General features: G+C 34.8%; 1 protein-coding gene across 11 annotated transcripts in view; it reads right to left on the bottom strand.

Moving 5' to 3' along the window:
- The window catches only part of ESRRG (estrogen related receptor gamma), a 590918-nt gene that overhangs the window by 41857 nt on the left and 527489 nt on the right, over positions 1–21572 (bottom strand). For all 11 annotated transcript variants that reach the window (XM_081299918.1, XM_081299912.1, XM_081299914.1 and 8 more), the window contains one exon: positions 18527–18688. In XM_081299918.1, the coding sequence (XP_081156044.1) occupies positions 18527–18688 (162 nt within the window). The remainder of the gene's footprint in view (positions 1–18526; positions 18689–21572) is intronic.

Genomic DNA, 21572 nt, shown 5'->3' with positions numbered 1-21572 from the left:
TTCATGAATTCTAAGAATATTCAGATTAGCCCAGAACAATAGCACATGCTTGTAATCCCAGTGGCTTGGAAGGCTGAGGGAGGAGGATTGCAAGTTCAAACCAGCCTCAGAAATTTAGCAAGGCTAAGCAACTCAGTGAGACTCTGTTTATAAATAAAATATTTAAAAAGGCTGGGGATGTGGCTAAGTGGTTAAGTGCCCCTAGGTTCAATCCCTAGTTAAATTTTTTTTTCAAAATTATACACACACATATATCTCCATATTAATACTAACATTTAGAGTTCATCTGATGATATTTTCATAAGTTCATGAAAAAGATTTCTATCAAAAATTCAGCATTTTTAAATGTACACAGCATTTATTTGGGGATACAGAACATTTATTATTTGTTTATAGATTTTTATAAACATTATTTACATTTAAATAATTAGACAATATCTGTTTGAAGAGTAAATAAATACTTGCATATTTGTTAAAATGCATATTGCTCCCTTAATGTGCTACTGTGGCTTCTTTGCCATAATTCTATGTAAATATTTATCTAGCTCCATAACAAATGCCCCTTATGAAATTTCCAGGAAAACTTATTTCAAATGTGCCATGGTTACTTTTTGGAGTTCACTATTTGTTCCGTTTTATTTTTAAATATCAAAAATAAAAACTTCTTGCTTGGCCGAAAAGGGTGGGTATAAATGCACCCTGGCTGCCCAATAAATATTTATTGATCTTGTTGATGAAGTGGGTTGGGGGCTTCTTAACAAAAGAAGTCATAGAGATGGTAATTACCATATCTATTTATGTATTAATTTATAAAGTTTGTGAAATTGAGTAATGAACTCAAAAACCTCACAAGTATGAGGATTTAAAACAGGACTCTCAACTTCAGCACTACTGATGCAATTCTTTGGGAGCAGGAGTTTGGATGCTGTCTTGTGCACTGTACACTATTTAGAGCATCTCTGGTCTCTGCCCATGAAACAGTCCCCTTGGCTATGATGAGTAAAATGACTGTATACGGCCAAATGTTCCCTGTGAGGCAAAATTGCCCCCAGATAGGAACTACTGGTTAAGAATGATGTAAAACATCTTTCTTTCCTAGATGAATTATAAGTTTCAGAGAAAGATGGTACCAAAAGTAGCTTGTTTTGGTCTAGGTTAGCATTTTCTCAGACCCAACCATCCACAAACATAAACAAGAGGGCTTCTTCTATATGCTAAACTTGTCCACAAGCAAAATATTCATTTCTCACAGCAATACCAGCCTAGCTTCAAGGATATGCAAACTGTGCATATCCTTGTTTTAACACTTTGCTGTTACTGTCTTAAAATCCTTAACAGTTTTTTAACAAGAGGATCTTCATTCTGATTTTGTACTGGGCCTCACTAATTATGTACCCAGTCCTGTAATGACTATTGCATAAACAATATTGGATGGATCAATGAAATCTATGTTTTGTCTGCAGAACTTCTGAGATGTTTTATGAAAAAAAAAATTAGTTGGAACTTTTTTTTAAAAGACCAATTTATACAAGTAATTTGGGAGAACTGAGTGGATAAATATCAAGGTTTTGAATCCAATAGACTTAAATTTAAATCTCACCTCCACTGTCTTACTGGCTTTGGAATCTTAGGCAAGTTTTTTCACCTCCTCTAAGATCGAATTGTCTCAACTATAAAAGATGGTATCAGAGGCAATTCTTAATTAGAGACTTGTTTTGAAGATTAATTGAGATAATACACATAAAACAGTCCCAAGCCGGGCACCTAATAAGAGTTCAGTGAATCTATTTTGTCATTGTTTGATGGCCATCAAAATCCACTCTGGTTTGAGATGAGAAAACAAAACTCAATCTCAAAAGCTTTATCATATAGTTTTTGAAGGCAGATTTCCAGGGGACTACTACCTCAGGTTGAATTATTGCCCAATTTTTTCCTAATCACTCTTAACCAAAAAGGCTTACATCTAAATTCTCAAAACGCTATCAAGTCTTTAATGAAAACCTGACCTTAGATTTACACAACCAAGTCCAAATGTGCAGAGGAACACATTTGAATGGAGTTACACATTCATGTCTGCTGACATCACCCCAAGTCAATGGTGAAAGCGTGTGTGTTAATACATTTCATACATTAAAGATGTAAATTTTATTCTTCAAGCTGAAAGCCAGGTGATTAATTCTCATAGCATAGTGATCAATTGGTGCAGATGCTCCACCTGTATTAATGTTTGTTTTTGTATGCATTAGTAGCAGGAGTACACCAATAACACAGGTGTCTGACACACAGCTATGCAACATTCCCTTTAGCCGGCAAACATTGAGATCGGTAGTTAGGTTGCACGTAGCACTGCCAATTTTTTCAATTAGACCCATTATTGATTTGATGAAAAAGCAAATTAAACATACCATGGTGGTATGTAAATCGGTTAGAGAGAGCATAAGGTTCTGGTGCAAAGCTTCAAAGGCATGAGCTATATGGCTTTCATCAGCTGTAACTCATAGGGGTTCCTGGCAATTGCTGCTATAAATGGGATTCCTTGAGAGACGTGGGCTGGCTGGCAAAACAATCACCTGGAAAGACCAGGGCTGTATTTTTAAAATTCACAACAGTTCTGCAGAAAGGAAAAGAATGCTGGATATTTACTAATTCTGGATTTGGAGAAATGAAAAGGTAAAGATACAGTATAAAATTGTTTTCATAAAATGATGTCACATTGTGCTTGCCCAAATGAATGATATGTACAGTATAGCCAATGGGCATACCCAGACAACATTTGAGAAGTTGATTAGACCCGCACCTCAAAAGAGTGCATATTTCCTTTGCTAAACTTGAAAACTCCTGGCATAATCTCCAAGACAACTATAACCAGAATCTAATCCAACTTTTATAACATCTTAATTTTTTTTTTTTTGAGAGAGAGAGAGGTGGGGGGGAGGGAGGGAGAGAGAATTTTTAATATTTTTTTCTTTTCGGTGGACACAACATCTTTATTTTTTAATTTTTATGTGGTGCTGAGGATCGAACCCAGCGCCCCACGCATGCCAGGCGAGCACGCTACTGCTTGAGCCACATCCGCAGCCCAACATCTTAAAATTTGAAGCAAAGGGGTCTTTGTTCTTCAATAAATGATGCCCTTCAATTCTGCTAACAAACAAAGAGAGAGGTACTGAAAATGAATCTGTTGAATCTATACTATAGGTCTTGTTTTCAAAAAGGAAACAAATACTTAATGAAACCTTCAACTTGATGCCTTCCTGTCAATGCCTTCCTGTCAATGATTACTATACATCCTGCAAATTCAGATGAGAAGTCACTTTCTTCAAGAAGACTACCCTGAATTAAAAAATGAGAGTTTCCTTTAGAGTGCACCCATAATGTGCTGTGCTGCCCCATCTGTGCACTTAGAACCCTGTGTCAAATCACCTTTTGACTTGTCTATAACCTTTACAGACTGTATGTTTTACAATGCCCAGCCCACATATACCCTGTTCAATTTTTTATTTCACCTCCTTGCAGAGTGAGTAGCAAGAAGGAACTCAATAGACTTAAATAAGTAACTAATGCAGTAAAAGTTTAATTTTGTCAATTTTATATGAGAAATTTTATTAAGTCATCTTCCAAAGAGGTTGCTTTGCACATGGGGACCTGGGAGGATAAAGGATTGGCTTTGCCAACTGGTAAGCTCTAATTTTAACTATATAGAATATGACAAATCTGTCAAGCCACGCTGGAATCAATCATGGACTATTTGAAGAACCACCAAAATAAGTAGCAGGTGCACCAAGGTCATGTCCTGTGTGTGTGTGTGTGTGTGTGTGTGTGTGTGTGTGTATTACATCCTATTTAGCATCTAATAACATAAGAAAGGAAGAACAGTAAAAAAATAAGAGTAATATCACTAAGTAGGCCAGGCTAAGATGAAAAGTAAAGTCAAAGAGAGAGATGCTGCAAGTTTTAAATATCAGATCAATGATTTTTAAAAGCTTCCAAAAGTCAGGCATGGTGGCATACACCTATAATTCCAGCTATTTGGGAGGCTGGGGCAGGAGGATCTCATCTCAAAAAATAAAAAATTTAAACAAACCCTTTTTATTTCAAAGCTTTTTGTAAGATAAATACCCAAGAGGAAGATGTTAGAAATAGAGGGAAAAGTACAAATATTGATTACACTGAGATAATCAAAAAGAGCCAAAAATAAATTGAGGAAGTCTCCTCCATTTGTGACAGGACAATTTTTGCAAATAAATAAATAAATAAAAGGACAAGTGTCACAGTTAATCAGCAGATATTGAGTTGCCAAGCAAGCATAATTAGGGAAAAGACACTCCGCTCAGATATTCCATCCAAACAATTATATTTCTTCTCCTTTGAATTATAACATCTTACATGTATCAGGATTTCACTATGTGCCAAAAATCAACACACTTTCTTCCCTAGCTTTATTAGGGCTCTGCAGACATGCAAATCTTCACAGTGCATGGTTTAGAGCAAAAGAATACATTGTCCAAACCGAGGAACTCTAAAATGTGAAACTTAGAAAAATAAAGTTTTTATTTACTTTTCCCTTTGTAGGAAACTATTCCATCAAAATAGATGAGGATGGTATAAATCATCTGAAGGGTTCTTGATTTTTTTTTTCTTTATTTTTACATTTGTGAGTTCATTTTTTAAAAACAGAAAATATAGAAGATTGGAGCTGGCACTGCCAGCAGTTTCTGATGGGAGAGAACATATGTTTTCTGTCATACTGGCATCTGACTTCAACAGCCGTGCGGAAGTCAGTTCAAGTCCTTACATCAAAGTTTGCTTGCCATTGTGGGGATGTTGTTAGAAGTTGAAAAAAAGCAATGTCCATTTGAAGCTTGTCTGTGAACTTTGCATGAACCGCTAGGAATAATGTAGTGTGATGACAAGCCAGTTATACCTTCCACTAAATTTGCTGTCTGGAATGAACTGAAATAGTGTTTGGTTTGTGTAATTACGTCCATCTATCTTTATATTCCAGCGGCATATCGCAAATTGAAAATACTAAAAATTGACTGTTGGTTCTGATATTTAATGATTGCCAAAGACAAGACGATGATTTATTGGTTACTTACCGATGTGACACATTTGCATCTTATTAGACGGAGATTACTATTCCTTAAAATGCGGACGAGGCCTGATCATGTCTGATGGATTGATTTGATTTGCAAATGTAATCAAACTAATAAGAGGGAAAAAATGAGCAATAATGCCTTGTTTTTCAACTGGCAATCACTCCCCTGCCAACAAGGCTGATATCCCTGACTAAGCAGCCTTTACACAGTCTTCCTGTCGCCTCAAATAAACAAAGGGATGCTAAGAGCTTGATAAGAGGATAACAAGCCAAGTATGGATGCAACATGGAGCCTGTGCCTCTGAACTGCATTTGCAGTACAAAAGTTAAGGACAGAAGTAGGAGGACTTCAACAATCTCAAGAAAAACTACAGCTGCCATCAGCTCCATATGCCCATATTTAAGTCACGGCAAATGAAGAACCTTTTCCTAAAGTAAAAATACCACTACCTTCCCTAATGTAGGAATGAAGTCTCTGTTCGTAAAGGGACTCTGTTTCTGAGGATGCTTAACCATTTAGAATTCAAATGGTTTTAGAACCACCACACATATATGTATAATTTTAATTAACATTTAAAAAACCCATTTCAGCAGATGTTAGCCCTCAATTTAGTCCAAAAAAACCTCACTGATATTCAGAACATAGAATGGAGAGTTGTAGAGAGAAAAATATTGAAATAGTAGGTCAAGGGTCATGGCTCACATTTGACTTGGATCACTCTGAAAATGAATGGTGGGATGAATCTGACCCAACTTTCTTATGTACATATGTGAATACACCATAGTGAATCTCACCATTGTGTATGTTCACAAGACACTAACTAAATAAACAAAACAAAACAAAACAAACTAAGAGTAAATAACTGAGAGATCGGTAGAGTAGAGGGAAGAAAACAGGCAGTGGAGGAGGGAGAGAAAGGAGAAATACTAGGGACTGAATTAGAGTAAATTATATTCCATGCTTTTATAATTATGTCAAAATGAATCTTGATATTATGTATAACTAAAAAGAACCAATAAAAAACAAAAAGACCCCATACAATTAAACATGAAAATAAAACATCTCTTTAAGACTCTTGAGTGACACGGCATCCTGAATGAGCTGCAAAATGATGTTGCTAAAAGAAAAATTCAAAAGTATTTCGATAATAAACTGTACATCAAAATCATAATGACAGAGACAGTCTCCCAAGTCGAGCAAGTTTAATATAAGGCCCATCGCATAGACGGCTCTCAACATACACTTCTGTTCAGAGCATGAATGCATAGGCATTAGCTTGCTACAAAAAATATATCCCATATGGTACTTTTGTTGGGGGACTGAATGTTGCAGATTTAGGAAAATGTCAACCTGCATTTATAAAGCTTATTACCATATTCAGGTATCTCAAATAGTATCCTACTGACGTTGTGACAATAATGATACTACCTGTTTTCAGCCCACATAAAATTTATTCAAGGGCTGGGAGCAGTCCTTGTATCGTAAGATAAGTAGAAGAGTATGTGTTTAGCAGGCATAAGGCCCTGGGCTCAATTCTCAGCACCCCCTACCCTATCACTCAAGCATATTAATGTGCCATGGTCAGACTCAAATTAAATAATAATTCTAATCCAAGTATATAAAATTACCTTGGTAGTTTGGGGTAAAGCTGCATGGCAAATACAGACATGCTAAGATCCTTGCTGAGTCTAAGGGGTCAGATAACTGACCTGGTAAATTAAAACCCAAAGATTATTCACAAGTTAATTTTAGCCAAATGTTGAAATTTCAGGATAGTACCAGAAACATTTCTTTTTAAAAGATAGCATTAGTGTCTACACAGTAAGTTCAAGATGTTTATAAATCAGTTTTTTTCATCCTTTTCTTATCTGGCTTATCTAGCTCTGTATCAAAATCTTTGGCCAATCTTCTATCCACCAAACTCTTTGGGTTGTTGGCCATGTTTCCCAATCTCAAACCTTAGTCAGGGGTTTGTCTCTATTATATTCTCCTGCTTGGTAGAGAAGAATTCTGATCCATAAAAATAGACTAATAATCATTCAGAAAAGGATATGATTTGAAATATTCAGATGTAATATTCAGGCTAGATCAAAGAATAACATGGGTTTATTGCTTAGAATTTGAGACATAATAATTTTTTAAATATATCAAAATAATTTTTATATAATACTTTTACTATTATTCTACCAAGAAATATTACATTCACTTAATATATACATATGTATATATAATATATATGTAATATATGATATATATATGTGGTATAATAGAGAGTAAAGTTAACATATAGCTTGCTACTAATACTATGCATAAAGGTATATACTGTTAGTGAAAATGATAAAAATTTATAGTGCTAAACTGTGAATTAAATACCTGTTTTAGTCTCAACTTTACCTCTGACTAGCCTCTGGCTTTGGGTATGTCATTCAACTTTCCTGCTCTCAGGTGTCTTTATCTAAAAATGTACAAGTAAAGGCATTTAACATTTGTTGAACATTTAAAAATCACACACCAAGATTGCCTATATCAGCTCAGAGAAAAAAGGCACTATCTTCCATGGAAACTTAGAATTTGAACCAGGATCTCTAACTCCTCTGCCCACTACAGTATAGTGTCTCTTCTTAAAATGCAAAGCTCTAGTACATGATCTCTAAGGTCCACTACCACTTTATCATCTCCGAATTGATCTTTTTTTTTGGGGGGGAAAGGGATCTTGCTTTGTTATTATTCCATATATTTAAAAAGAGTGTCAAAAAGTTTCCTCTAGGCATGCTCCCTAACAAACAAGACCCTTTTACTTCAAAATAACATCCATTCTTAGAAGTAAATCTACAATAATTATTCCATATTTTTCTATACAAAAGTTAACATGAGAAACTTTACAGTGGAAACAGATAAAAAAATTAACATGAGAAACTTTACAGTGGAAACAGCCTTTTGGAGCACATTTCTCCTTCAGGTGTATAAATCTCTGGGAACACACCCTGCCACTGGGTGCTGTTATGACATAAACAAATCACAATATATGAGCAGTTTTATTTTTTAATATTTTTCTTCCTTTGGAAAGTGCTGACCACCTTGGGAGGAGCTGGTCTTTCTCTGAACCCCCAGCTGCTCCACCCCCCTACTTCCCTCTGCAGCCCAGGCCACCATGTGCCCTGCCACAAACGTGCTGACTGGTGGAGGGACTGGCGCTGCAGGTAATTAATCCTTTCCTAATGTAGGTTAAGCAGGTGTGAAGCCTCCCTCACACGGAGAGGAGCTGGCTGCTCTTTGGAGACACCCCTAGAGTGATGGTACTTAATTGGGCTCAGATGATTCCCTGAAACTGGACAGGCTCTGCTGCTGACCTGCACATTCAGTTATCAACTTGCTTAATCTAAATCCAGTAGAAGAAACTGGTCTTTTTCCCCTTCTTGATTTTATAATATTATAAACTTGTGGTTAGGACTTCATGCCCATTCTGTCAATGGGAAATATAATTCTCTGATTAGGAGCAAAGTTATGTGGCTAATGGAGACTGGTTAAATTTTGGGATTAACTAAATTGAACTGATAACAGTGCTCAGAATTAGCAAGGGGTGGAATTTATCCATTATAATTTTCTCTTTAACTAAACTGCATGCATGTACCGGTACTTTTTCATTCATGTAAAAATAATCTGAACTGCACCCTAAGAAATCCAAGGGCACAAGAAAAGATGAAACAAAATTCTAAGTGTTTTTATACTATGTACATTATTCTTTAATCAGGACAAAGTAAATAAAAAATAAAAGTAGGCTCCTACTTCAGAAAAAAAATCATAGTTTTTTTTTTGGTGGGGGGACAGAAAATTTCTTCTTAAAAGAAATATCAAGATATTTATAATAAACAAATAGTGCTATTATGTCAATTTAGCATGCAACATAAACTGCTTAGAAAGTCTTGTCAATTAAAGTGGTTTTGACAAGTCAGGGGGTTCGTCTATTGAATTCTTCTAGCTAGTGGAGGTCATTTTTGAAGGTTGAAAATTGGTCTGAATTGGGGTTGAAGCAGCATTACATTAGTAAAATAATATGCCTATGAGGGCATAGTACTGTAGATGTGTCTGACACAGGTATTATCTGAGTTGTAAAATGCGACTCATATAGACAGAATGGGTCACTTTTGATATCAGTATAGCTTTCCTGATAGATTTATTGAAACTTAAAAGAGATGAAGCTATGGGCTGGGGTTGTGGCTCAGTGGTAGAGTGCTTGCCTAGCATGGGTGAGGCACTGGGTTCGATTCTCAGCACCACATAAAATATAAATACAATAAAATATAAATAAGATATCAATAACTAATAAAATATTTTTTAAAAAGATATTAAGTTATTAAAATATACAGTTAGAGAGTAGAGAATGTTGCACAAGAAAGAGGTAAATGAATGGTCAATTCAAACTAATGCCTTGTAGGGGCAATGCAACAGTCTATGAGATCTCAATATTAAAAAAAAATTCTTATATTCCTCACACCTTTAATATCTTTCAGGGGCTTATCATGAGTTCAACCGCCTTTCCACATTTCTCCATCCACACCAGCACCATTTCTTTTGACACATCAAAACCACGCTTTGTATCTTGAACCTGGTGGTTACTTATCCACTGAACCTTGGTCTAACAAGGAAACAGGCTGATTCAATTACATAAAAAAACACAGCTGAGGATGATACTCTTTGAGGGAACAAATATACAAAAGAGCACAGTTACCTGAATTTTCTATACTGAGGTTTGAGTTTCAAAATTATTTCTAATTGTCCTGATGACAATAAGAAAACTCCACTATTTAGAAAACACACACACACACACACAAATTCCTGTTGCTGCCACTGCTAGAGGACACCAACACTTTCAGGTTAATCATTCAAGTTTGTATAAGATGACTGCAATATTTTTCTTCCAAAGCAATTACGATATTTCCTACCTTCCATAAACTCATTTTGATAGGTACAAACCAGGATTACAAAGTTATTGTCATCTACAAAATACAAAATATTATACCAGAAATTCTGAACTGAACCTTTTTCCAAAAGAAAACCCAGCAGTTAAAAATCTTTTTGTTAAAGAAATCACTTGCATGTGTTTAAAAAGTGCTTTTGAATTACTCTGTATTTCATAGAAAACTGTTTCTCTGATGCTTGAAAACTCCAGCTGCCATACAATTTATATCTTTTTCCTCTGCTCTTTGTTTTTCAGCCATTTTCCCTGAATGTCAAAGTCAATTTAGTGCATTTCACTTTGCTGAATAAATCAGAGGCGAAATCCTTGCTAAAAGTGAAAATTTGATTTGCTAAAAGGAGCTTAGGGCAACTATTAATCAATATATCCAGAGTGTCAAAGCCAAGGCTAGGATAGACATGCATTCATTTGGAGATTGGCTGAGGCAGATAAAGGGGGACGCAGGGGAAAAAGTGCAACCAGCCACTGAGGGCAGTGGGACTAGAGTTGGAAAGAGGGTCAAAAAGGAGCAAAGGGAAAAACAAAACACGCCATGCGTCGTGTTCTGTGCTGCTACTGAATTCTTCTTTTAGAGGTGAAAGAACTGCTTTAATCACGAACTTAAGCATTTGTGGATTATACTAATTATACCAACTTTTATATAACAATTTCCCATAAGACCCAAACAGTTTTCTCTGTTTAACTCGCCAAGTTAAGAATGACCCCAAAGTTAGAGGCAACAGATCCGTTAATAAAAGGAGGATATCATAAAAGAAAGAGGAGACCTGTGCCAGGTCTATAGGATTCCAATGTTTTGGTAATCCTAAAGCAGTAGATTTCAGAGTATTTCAGGCTTCTGAAAGATTGTGCTACATGATGAACTGAATGACTGGACTCATCATGTCACTTTATCATTCAAAAAAAAAAAAAAAAGAGGTTAGCAATGACCATGAACTTGCCTGAAGATGATAGCATATTTTAATATATAATACATACAGAAATCTTCAACATTTTAGGAAGGTAACATTATTATTTTCAAAAGTATTGAGAAAGCTTTCTCTATGTAACTTGACTCAAAAGTTCTGATTTTAACCTTTTCTAATTTTTTTAATAATGATTTTTTTTAAGAGAGAGAGAGAGTTTTTTTAATATTTATTTTTTAGTTTTCAGCAGACACAACATCTTTGTTTGTATGTGGTGCTGAGGATCGAACCCGGGCCGCTACCGCTTGAGCCACATCCCCAGCCCTGATTTTAACCTTTTCAAAATGAAGTTATAATCAGGTCACTGTCAATTAAAAATTTCAGTGGGGGTTCTGTACCATTGTTAGGACATTGGTTTTCCTCAGTATGAAATTCAAATTTCTCTATGATAGGGTCCTTGCCTACGTCTCTAGCTCCAGTCATGTCTTCCTTCCATGTTTCCACATGGCTGTCATTATTTGGTTATAGTTCTATATCACCTAGGGCTCCCTGAGAGTCTTTGAAGCAGAACCTGTGCTGTATTCTTGTGTGTATCCTTTGTGTACAGGGCCTAACACATAGCTCACTACATGCTTATGCAAGGAGGGAAGGAAATCAAGGAAAGAAGAAGGGAGGCAGACATTGATTCAATGCTAAGAGATAGAGCTAACATTTTCAATATGGTTCAAAGTCATTCACAACTATTCACTTCTACTCCAGTTTACCTATAAGTTTCCATCAAAAACAACACCCAGTGAATCTGACCAAAGTCAGAAACAGTGAGCACCTGATCTTCACAACCAATCGTTGAAGGACCTTTTACAGCTATTCACATGAATAGTTGAACAATGATTGACTCTTTTCATTAAAATTTGTGATCAGGAATGTCTAGGGTAGACTATCAATAAATATCTTGATTTTTATTGATTTAAAGATGTGTCATACATTCCCTTTCTATTCACTTCCCTTTAACTTTTCATTTTGCAAATACACAAAATTAAAGAGATAGGCTAGATGTTTTACATGAGCCTACACTTATTAGGAAGTCCAAGTAGGTAACCTGGAATAAATGAAAAAGAACACAGTGGAAGTAGATGAGGAGTGGGGAGAAAGACACAAAGAAGATACTGGTAAAAATGTCATGTAAGTTCCATTAAAAGTATCATTTAAGTAACAGTACCAACAGTGTGAGTTAAAGCTCTGACTCTCCAATTTGCTCATCTATGAAGTATGGCTAATCAGAAGAAACTTGCCTCCGGAGTTGTTGTGCACATCACATAAAAGGTTATGAATATGTTTTGTAAATGATCAAGAGCAATATAGATGTTAATTATTTTTATATTTAAAATTTCACTCCATGGAAAAGAATAAAGATGAATAATTTAGGTCTGAAACTAATGAAGTTGTAAATCATGAAGATTATTATAAATATATGCACACACATATTTGTATATACCTATGCAGATAAAAGATTCAGAGTAGGTACCATGTCATGCACATTTTGAAAATTTCCTATGGTACTAAGTGTAACGTATATTGCAGACACTCAAATACTTCAGGTACAATGGCATGGATATGTATGGATAGCAAATATATTTTTGGATACCTAGTAACTAGCAGAAGTAAAACACTGATGGTTTCCTAGCAAGGGTACCTATTGATATGAAGGGGTGCTTATTTGACCATTCTAATTATATATTTTTTCACAACATGTTTTTTGACTTATTGGTTCTTATTTATATTTCACAGTTTTGACTTTAGAAAATAATAAAACATTCAGTTATTTTGGGTTTGGTCATGCACAATGGACTACATTACTTAGGCTAAAATGATCCCTTCCTCTTCACCTAGAACAGAATGACAATACCCATAAAATGATCCTCCTAGATAAATAAGTTTTTCCCTCTTCTCAGTGAAAATTGGTCTTTTCTCTGAATATATTTTAGATTAACTTTTATGAATACTAACTTCCTGGGTCACTTGGTTTTCATCGCAATAAACTGACAATCTTTGCAGTACCTTGGAAACAAAAATGAACACTGAATGCTTTATAGTTAGATCATGGTTTATAATTTGCAAATTAATTATACATAAGAATATAATTTGCATGTGCATTTTTTTCCTCATTTGATTTTCATAATATAATTAATGGTTAGAACAGTAAGTAACATAAATATTTCTCATCTACAGCTCAGGTTTTCTGATTTTACTTTCAGAATCATTCTACCCTTTAGACTCACAGGTATACAACTGAGTATATTAACCATAACTTTCATTTATTTAATAATTGCATATTCTTATAATTGAAATAGTGGTTGAAATAGTCCTCTTAGTTGTCATGGCTTTGGGTCTCACATTTAACTTTTCTCCAGTTAACTAGAACACTCAACTACTTCACAGTTCTGAAATCACTGAGTTCACATAAACAAAAGAAAAAGTAATTCTGAGAAAAAAGTCTACAATTGCTTTAATTCATTCATAGCAAGGTAGAAATTACAACTACAAATAAATTTAGGGAGCAATTAAAGTTTAGTTCAACAAAATTTTTAAATCAATTAATTAATACACATTTACCAAGTTCCAATCATATAAATTCAAAATAAACTATCAGATTCTACTTTTTAAAAAATATTTTTTTTCTTTAGGTGTAGATGGACACAATGACTTTATTCTATTTATTTTTATGTGGTGCTGAGGATTGAACCCAGTGCCTCACTTGTGCTAGGCAAGTGCTCTACCACTGAGCCACAACCCCAGCCCTACAGGCTACTTGCTTATGGTGTGTGATTCATCATTAGTCAACCAGGCCCTGCTTCTTATCCATCAAACGATAATCCCTTGTGAAACACATGGAAATATATTTTCAATTACAAATGGGAATATAATCTTATGGTAATTATTTCTGCCCTATTTCATGTGCTTTTGTACATCCTAACCACTTAATGATGCTACAAGTAGCTTAAGATGGGCATTTTATACACTAATATCTAGCAATATGTATTACTAAAGTGAAACTTTTATAACTTAACTTGGGAAAGAATGTAGTGTTAAAATTTGGCCTGTACATAAAACTTGTCTGAACAATAAGTATAACTCCAAACAGTACCATTAGCAATAATTGTCCAAATATTCTTAGTTATTCTTTTGAAAAACTTATGCCCTAACAGAGAGTTTAATTAATACTCTTTACAGATTTCCATCATTGTAGGCAAGTCTAAATTCTTTTTCTGAGAAAATTATAAAAAAGACAAGCCGATGAGTCATTTTTGATACATTCTTATAACTGCATGTTTTTACAAAAAAGTGTTTCAGGGTAAATGGAAAATATTGGTTTCTATAGTTTAGCTTTCTGTTTCTTACATGAAGAAATATACTTAAAGACTATTTTATAACATCATCTTAATAGTGTGGTTTTCTTTTAGAGCTTAATATCTCCTGCTTCCACTTGATATGAAGAAAATTATAGGTTTTTCTTTTCCTGTTTAATGCATCATAATAGGCATTCTTTTAATAATGTGAATAAGAGGTCCCCAAATTTGAGCTAAATCCTTTTTCATGACTAGGTCACTGTTGAATTTGTCACGTTAAAAATAAATAAGTCAGTCTGAACATTTACTACATTGAAAAAGGAAAAAAAAATCTAAAACACATCCATTTATTTAACTGTTCAAATACCTTTCTGTTCTTTTAAAGTAAGCTGACAAGATCTGTAAATACACTTAAGCCACTTATATAGGTCAGCTAATATGGGTTACGCTTTTTTTTTTTAATAAAACACCATCTGACTAAGCACATTTCTGCATTTTGTTAACAAAGTTCCAGCACATAATAATATTTTAATCAACCACCAAGAACAATAATAGATCTGACTGTTGGGCTGATAATCGTCTTATCACATCCTGTGAAACCTAGCTCTAATATTTGACAGAGCCTCCATTACTTGGCAACCCATTCTAAAAAAGGCCAACAATGGGGAGAGAATGAAGTCGAGTGTGCAGTACCTCCGTATCTACATAAAAGAGATTAGAGGCGACAGCGTTCCATTTTACAGCTCAATCATATTGTGTTAGCATGCGCTTATCCGAGCGCGGACGAAATTGAAAGAGAAATAAAAAAGAGTCAGGCAGATAGGAACCAGAAAAGCGAGGCATGAGCAATTTCCAAGGATATAAAAGGATGCTAATGGCGGGGCCCTGTCATTCTTAAAAAGGGCTATTAGGGCACCATCATCTGTTCTTGTGCCCTTATGCTCCTCCAGCTAAAGTCAAGCATTTTCTAAAGCCCTTGTGATCTTTTTTCTTCTATAGATAAAGTACAGTCATGTTTCATAACAACACACTTTCCCATTTATGTGATTTATTAATGTAAGTCAACTAATTCTATTTACTGATAAAAAAAAACCCCACTCCATATGTATTTTTCTTCAATGTTTTCTTTTGTTGAATTCTTCACTTTTTCTGTAGCAAAAGCAAGTGTACAAAAGCTCATTCTTAGCAGTCAGAGGGCTACTGATCTGATCTGAGATGCTAAACTTTAAAGAGAGTATGTGTGCATACACAAGCTGAGAGAGCTGAAAGAAAACAAAGACTCAAATTTTAGTTTATTTTTAAAAAAGAGTTTGCTTTCCTTTTAATGTAAGCTTTATAAGAACAATGAGTTGTGGAGTTAAAACTAAGATGGGAAATTTCAGTTCTGACTAGTCTTTAATTCTGACTCTTACCTAACTTATCAAGACTGGTTCATGTATCAAGAACATGATTTTACTTGTATCAAGGCAGAAATGTGACTTCATTCTTTATGTTCTCTTTGCTTTTACCTCCCTGTCCAGTGCTCTATATACCTCTGTGTCGTTTTCTGCTGTCATGAAGCCAGGGTAAACCAGCATATTTTGAGGGCTGAGCACCCTCTCTACCACCTCAAAACACTGGATGGTACATGCATTAAAAAAATTAAAAAGAATTTTGTTTAACTCCTGTTTTTCTAATCCCCTTCTGAAAAGCAAGATATTCCTTGCAGTCATTTAAAATACCCTCAGGGTATTACGAAAATCAGAGCTGTGAATCATCACTCCACAGTGACCTCCTCTGGCATTTGCCATGGAGAGAGAATAACGTCAGTCCCCACCAACTCTAAGCCTCAGCTTATGACTGAGCACATAATCGTATAGTAATTGTTTCCATCACTGAAAATAGTATTACTCATAGTTATTTAAAGTTACCATCTTTTCAAAAGTCACTAGAGCCCCATTACTTTAATAAGTTCCTTTATAAGCTAACGTTTCTACTTAAATGCACAACCAGACCTGAAAGTTTATCACTGACTTTTCCTTTCCAGAAGGTTTGGAAGAAGTTGTTAACTTTTAGTAGTCTTTACTATAACATGTCTGGATGAAATCAAAATACTGGCTTGAAAAATCCCTTGTTTCAGGGAGACTTGAGCAAAGTTTGCAGAAGTAATATTTGGTCTGGACTCATAGTGACATACCCCTTCCTGTTCCTGACACTAACAACAATAATACTATCATCCTAAATATTTTGAAATAGTTTTCTCAAATGCAATCAACTTGGAGGCTAAAATATCCTAATTCTATCCCAGGAAGCAATGCTGAATATATGTTTTGAAGGCACTGGATATGTTGATGAACTTGTGCAAGTGTTTTTTTACTTTTCTGCCTCAAATCTGTCTTTGAAATGATGATAATCATACATGATTCCTGGGTTAGAATAATGGTTCATTTGTGGGAAGGAGGGATAGGCTGGTGTAGTTTTATCCCTGTGAAGACATGTGGCAATGTCTGAGGACATTTTCATTAGGGGTGCCACTGGCATCTAGTGGGTGGAGGCCAAGGATGCCACTAAACATCTTATAATGAACAGGACAACTGCCTACAAAAGAATTATCTAGTCCCAAGTATGAATAGGGAAGGCTGAAAAACCCTGAAGTAGAATAATTTTATTATAAACACATATATTTGTAAGTGTGTATATGCATGGGTACATGTATGTAATAGTGATACGCTATATATTAATATAAATCATATTGATTATGTGATTATGTGAAATGTCTAAGGATGCTGCAACAGATGTTAGTTTTGCTTCTACTATAAAACCCTTTAATAACAATTGCCTTCCAAACAAGTTTTCATGTCCTGTTTTGCAAATTCTGGATATTCCCATTATCACGGTAACCAAATATTTTAATATCTTTTAGTAAATTTCTTCTTTTTTAATTTTTGTATGATTGACATAGTTACAATCCAAATGCACTATCACTTATCCACATTATCAAATTCTTAGCTTTCTTATAGATATACTAATGCCTGCATGGGCATTTTTCTAAAGAACACACTCCAGCTCACCTATTTAACTAGTTTTGACTTAATTTGGGGTGCTTTATTAGCAAGCAGTGTAAGACAAAGTAGCTGGTATAATACAGAGTGATGTTTAAATTAGTTTACAATTTGCTTGGCCTCATCTAGAACTACACTGAACAAAGCCATTCAGAAATGTCAGCTGTGTTCCTAACCACTGTAACAAATTGTCGCCTGAACGCTGCACACCTAATGACTTCAAATTAGCTTCACTGCGATATCGCCTGACAGTTCGTTACGACTGTTAGCAACATAGCTGGCGTATCATGACCAATAAATTGGTTTCAGTGTGGGCTGGGAAAGGGACTTCCATCAATTTGATTAAAGAAATTACTGTAGCATTCAAAGCATAAAGACAAACTAGTTTAAGGAGACAGAAATAAGTTAACTGTACCAGAAAAACATTGTTCATCATCAAAAACTTGTTTATAAACTATTTGAAGATCAAAGTCCAAACAAATAAAAAATAATTCAAGTAGGATACTGAAATTCTCAAAACTTGTGATCATGTACATGTTTACTGACATTATTGGATAAGACAAGAAAGAAAAATAATAGAATATTTTAAAATACTAACTTTAAATTGCCACATGAAAAAATTTCCCATGTCACTTCAATATTTATTTTAAGAATTTCTATATAAATGTTTGGTAAGTATTTAATTGTAAACCCAAGTTTATGAACAGAAAGGGCAATTCATTGCAAATAGCCACCATGAGAAACAAAATAAGTAATTCCTAAAAGGAAAAAAATGTTAATTAGACTAATGCTGACAATAACATTTTTTAAAGTGAAGAGAAAAAGTAGAATCATTACCTTAGGAAAAGGCTCAGAATTGAAAACAATAAAACTACTTTTTTAAGACTTAAATTCTCTTTATCTTATACTCCCAATAGTACCTTCATACATGAAAAATAAGTGAGAGCTTAAGGTGGTACACATATATAAAGGCTTATGATTCTATTCATCAAATTGGCAAAGCTCTAAATTAAGTGTGATAAAAAACAAATGGGAAGTTCAAAAAAAAATCTTATGAGAAAATGATTAATTTGCCCAAATCTATATACATATATAAAACCCAGGGAATTAATGTCAACCTTTTTCTTTTCTCTTTTTCTTTTATTTTCAGAAAATGTACCTGGAATATGTTTCGCCCATCCAATGATAACCACCAACTCTCGGTCGGCTAAGTCACACAGTGTAGTGAGGGCTTTGATGTCACTGTCGGGGACAGTAGGGTCTGGCATGGCATAGATCTTCTCCGGTTCAGCCACCAACAGATGTGAGACAATCTTGTTATCTGCAGGATCAGACCAGAGCACTACAGCATCACTAGCAGTATCATCCCTCTTTTACAAACCCTAAAGTATTCTTTGTCTTAAAAAAAAATCATTCAAATAGCCTACAATAAGTTCAAAATATTACATTTGTGGTTTAAATATATATAGGTATTAAACAGTGTTCAGGAAAATTCATAGCAAGGAAGGTACCACTGCAGACACAATGGAACATATTTTCTTCTTCTTTGCTTTACCTGCTTTTGGGGGAATGAAGCATCTGTCCTGTAGTGAAATTTTTTATAACAAACAGATAAAAGAAGTTAGAAGCTTTCTGGGTTTGCTATTGGATTCTTAAGTGGGATTTGGGAAATCAGATTAAATAGTATGCAATAGCTGTAAAGTAAAAAAACCACAGTGAACCATTGAAATATAGACTGTAATGCAGAAGGCAGAGAACTACTAATGCCCATAGTCATAATGGGCATGAAAGTCATTAATTGTCTTAATTCCTTTAAAGCGGAGCAAAGGTCGGAGCCCTTCTGCCTGGGTGAATTACTGACTATATAACTCTATCTCTGTGGGATGCATTCAATAGAAAGTCTTTCCTTTCTCCCCCTCCCCAGACACCCAGTCAACCTTCCAAATATAACTTAATTTTTTTTTCCATAAAAATACTCCTACTTAAATGTTGCAGTATTTTCTCCTCTGAGTGCCTAATTCTTTAATCCTCCATTTTCATCTCTTGTCCTTAGTTCATTCTCTGGTTCAGATTTATCTGTCTGAAATTTGTGATATATGTTTTAAGAATCCTTCATAAAATAAACACTAGAGACAAATGGAAAGCCTCACATCAAATGTGTTTTATTCCTCAGGGGCATGTGAGAGTTTATGGAAGGGGTTGGAAATCCCGGCTAACAGAACAATTTTTCTTGTTGGACCCATTTTCAATTTCTCTATGTTACTTTACTTTCTTCTCTGTGTGCAGATATGAATGGGTGAGAATAAACCTACATATTTAAATATTCTATGTATTATTATTCTAGAAAATCAGGATATTAAATAGGCTCTTTGTGAACAAAGTCAAAGTTTCGGCTGTATCTATGAGACCATTTGCCTTTCACTGAGTTTTTAACTTGTTTAACCTAAAAGGACAACACTGCACAAAATGTAGAATTAAATACAGCATCCCTTTTAGTTTTCTTTCATGAAATAACAAGATTTATCCAAGCTACAACTGAGGCTTTTCCTAGCATGATGTTTTTTAAAATTTACTAATGTGGCTATGAATCATATGTCTTTCAAATAGTCACCAGATAATCAGTCATTGTTGGCAATAATAGTCAATAATCATTAAACTGTATATGTGGATTTGGGAGGAAATATTCCCAAATACCATTCATTCTAGAAAAATTAAAAATGAAATGCATTCTTTTTAATTCGTAGGATCTACAAAGAGTGACATTTGTTTCTCATATATGCTACAGAAATAACACCCTGTATTTTTGGTTTCGCTTGGAAAAGTTTCAACTTTCATTGCTGTGACAATGCAGCAAAACCTGTCAGCAACCACTAGATTCTCAGGATTAGAAGAAAATGCAATAGTAAAGGGCACAAACATGTAACTGAAGGAAATCACCATTCTAGATTTTTTTTTAACACAAGTAAAATGCAACCTGTTTTACCCGAGTCAATGGATATTTGACTCAGGGGATCAGAGATATTTCGTTAAAGCTCAGAAATTCCCAGCGTTCAGAAAATGGAATAGCCGGCAGCACTGTTTCTAGGTAAATCTTATTTAATGTTTCCCTAATTAGAATCAATAGAACCCAATTTTCAATCTTGGGCCTTTGTAGTAGACAAACATCAGTCAGGGTGCGGAAATCTCCCCAACCACATTCTCCGCAGAGCCCATGCACAGTCTCTTGACACTTATCTGACAGGATCTGAAAATTAAGTTTTATAAATGTTTGTTACAAAAACACATTAATTGGATGGACTGAGGAAAATTAACACAGAGGCCCTTAGATAATGAGTAATGATTTATTAGGAGTCCTCTTTATCTCAGACAAATGGAGCTCACTGAAATTGCCGTAATCTTCTTAAAGGTACTTGACAAGCCACTTCCCAATTTCTCAGGTTTACATAGAAAACGATAGATATTCCTCTATCATGTTGACTTATAAATGGGCTGGTGCTCATTTTTCTTTCCATAAAGGAATTTATCAATGGCTTCACTCAATGTTAGCATAAAATAAATGAGAAATGGGCAATCTGTGTATTATTGAATCAAGGAAAACTAAACCTAAACCTCTAATGAAATTAAGCATTAGTGTTTATTGAATTTTATTGTATTATCAGAAAGTTTTTTATTATAATGTGCAAAATCTGCTTAATGCAGTCCTAGATTGTATTTGCAGAATGCCAAACAGCTTATGCAGGCTGAGGAGAGGTTGCCAGATTGGACAATTGAAGGTATAATCAACATAATGTTTTTTGGAAAGGCAAAAGGAAACTATGCCATATGTTCACTTAAGCTTTAATTTTATGTAAAACTGGTTGTTTTTCCTTTGACATAGCTAAAATGTCCTTTCATTTACAGTTCAGGGTCTGCTTTATTTATTTAACAGATTCCCATATGCTCGCATGGATGATGCACAGCAGTGACCCCTCCTGGAGAATCTGAATTAGAAGTGGATACTTTCTCCTCCCTTGAAAGCAGATCAAAAATTCCCCACTCCTTTTCTAGAATGCTGCAGAGGCAACTTCCTCTGATGAGAGTGTGTTGTGTCTTCTGTAACAAAGAGGGCTAACTGTGAGAATTCTTTCTTTTAAAGCACTTCCCAGTGTCTAGTATGAACTCTATGCATAAACACCCTAAATTGCTAGCTCTGTTGCACTACAGCT

This window comes from Spermophilus citellus, assembly GCF_964194105.1.
Source record: "Spermophilus citellus genome assembly, chromosome: 6".
In the NCBI taxonomy this organism is placed as follows: domain Eukaryota; kingdom Metazoa; phylum Chordata; class Mammalia; order Rodentia; family Sciuridae; genus Spermophilus; species Spermophilus citellus.
Note: the sequence above shows the minus strand (reverse complement) of the source record. Positions and strands in the feature narration are given on the sequence as shown.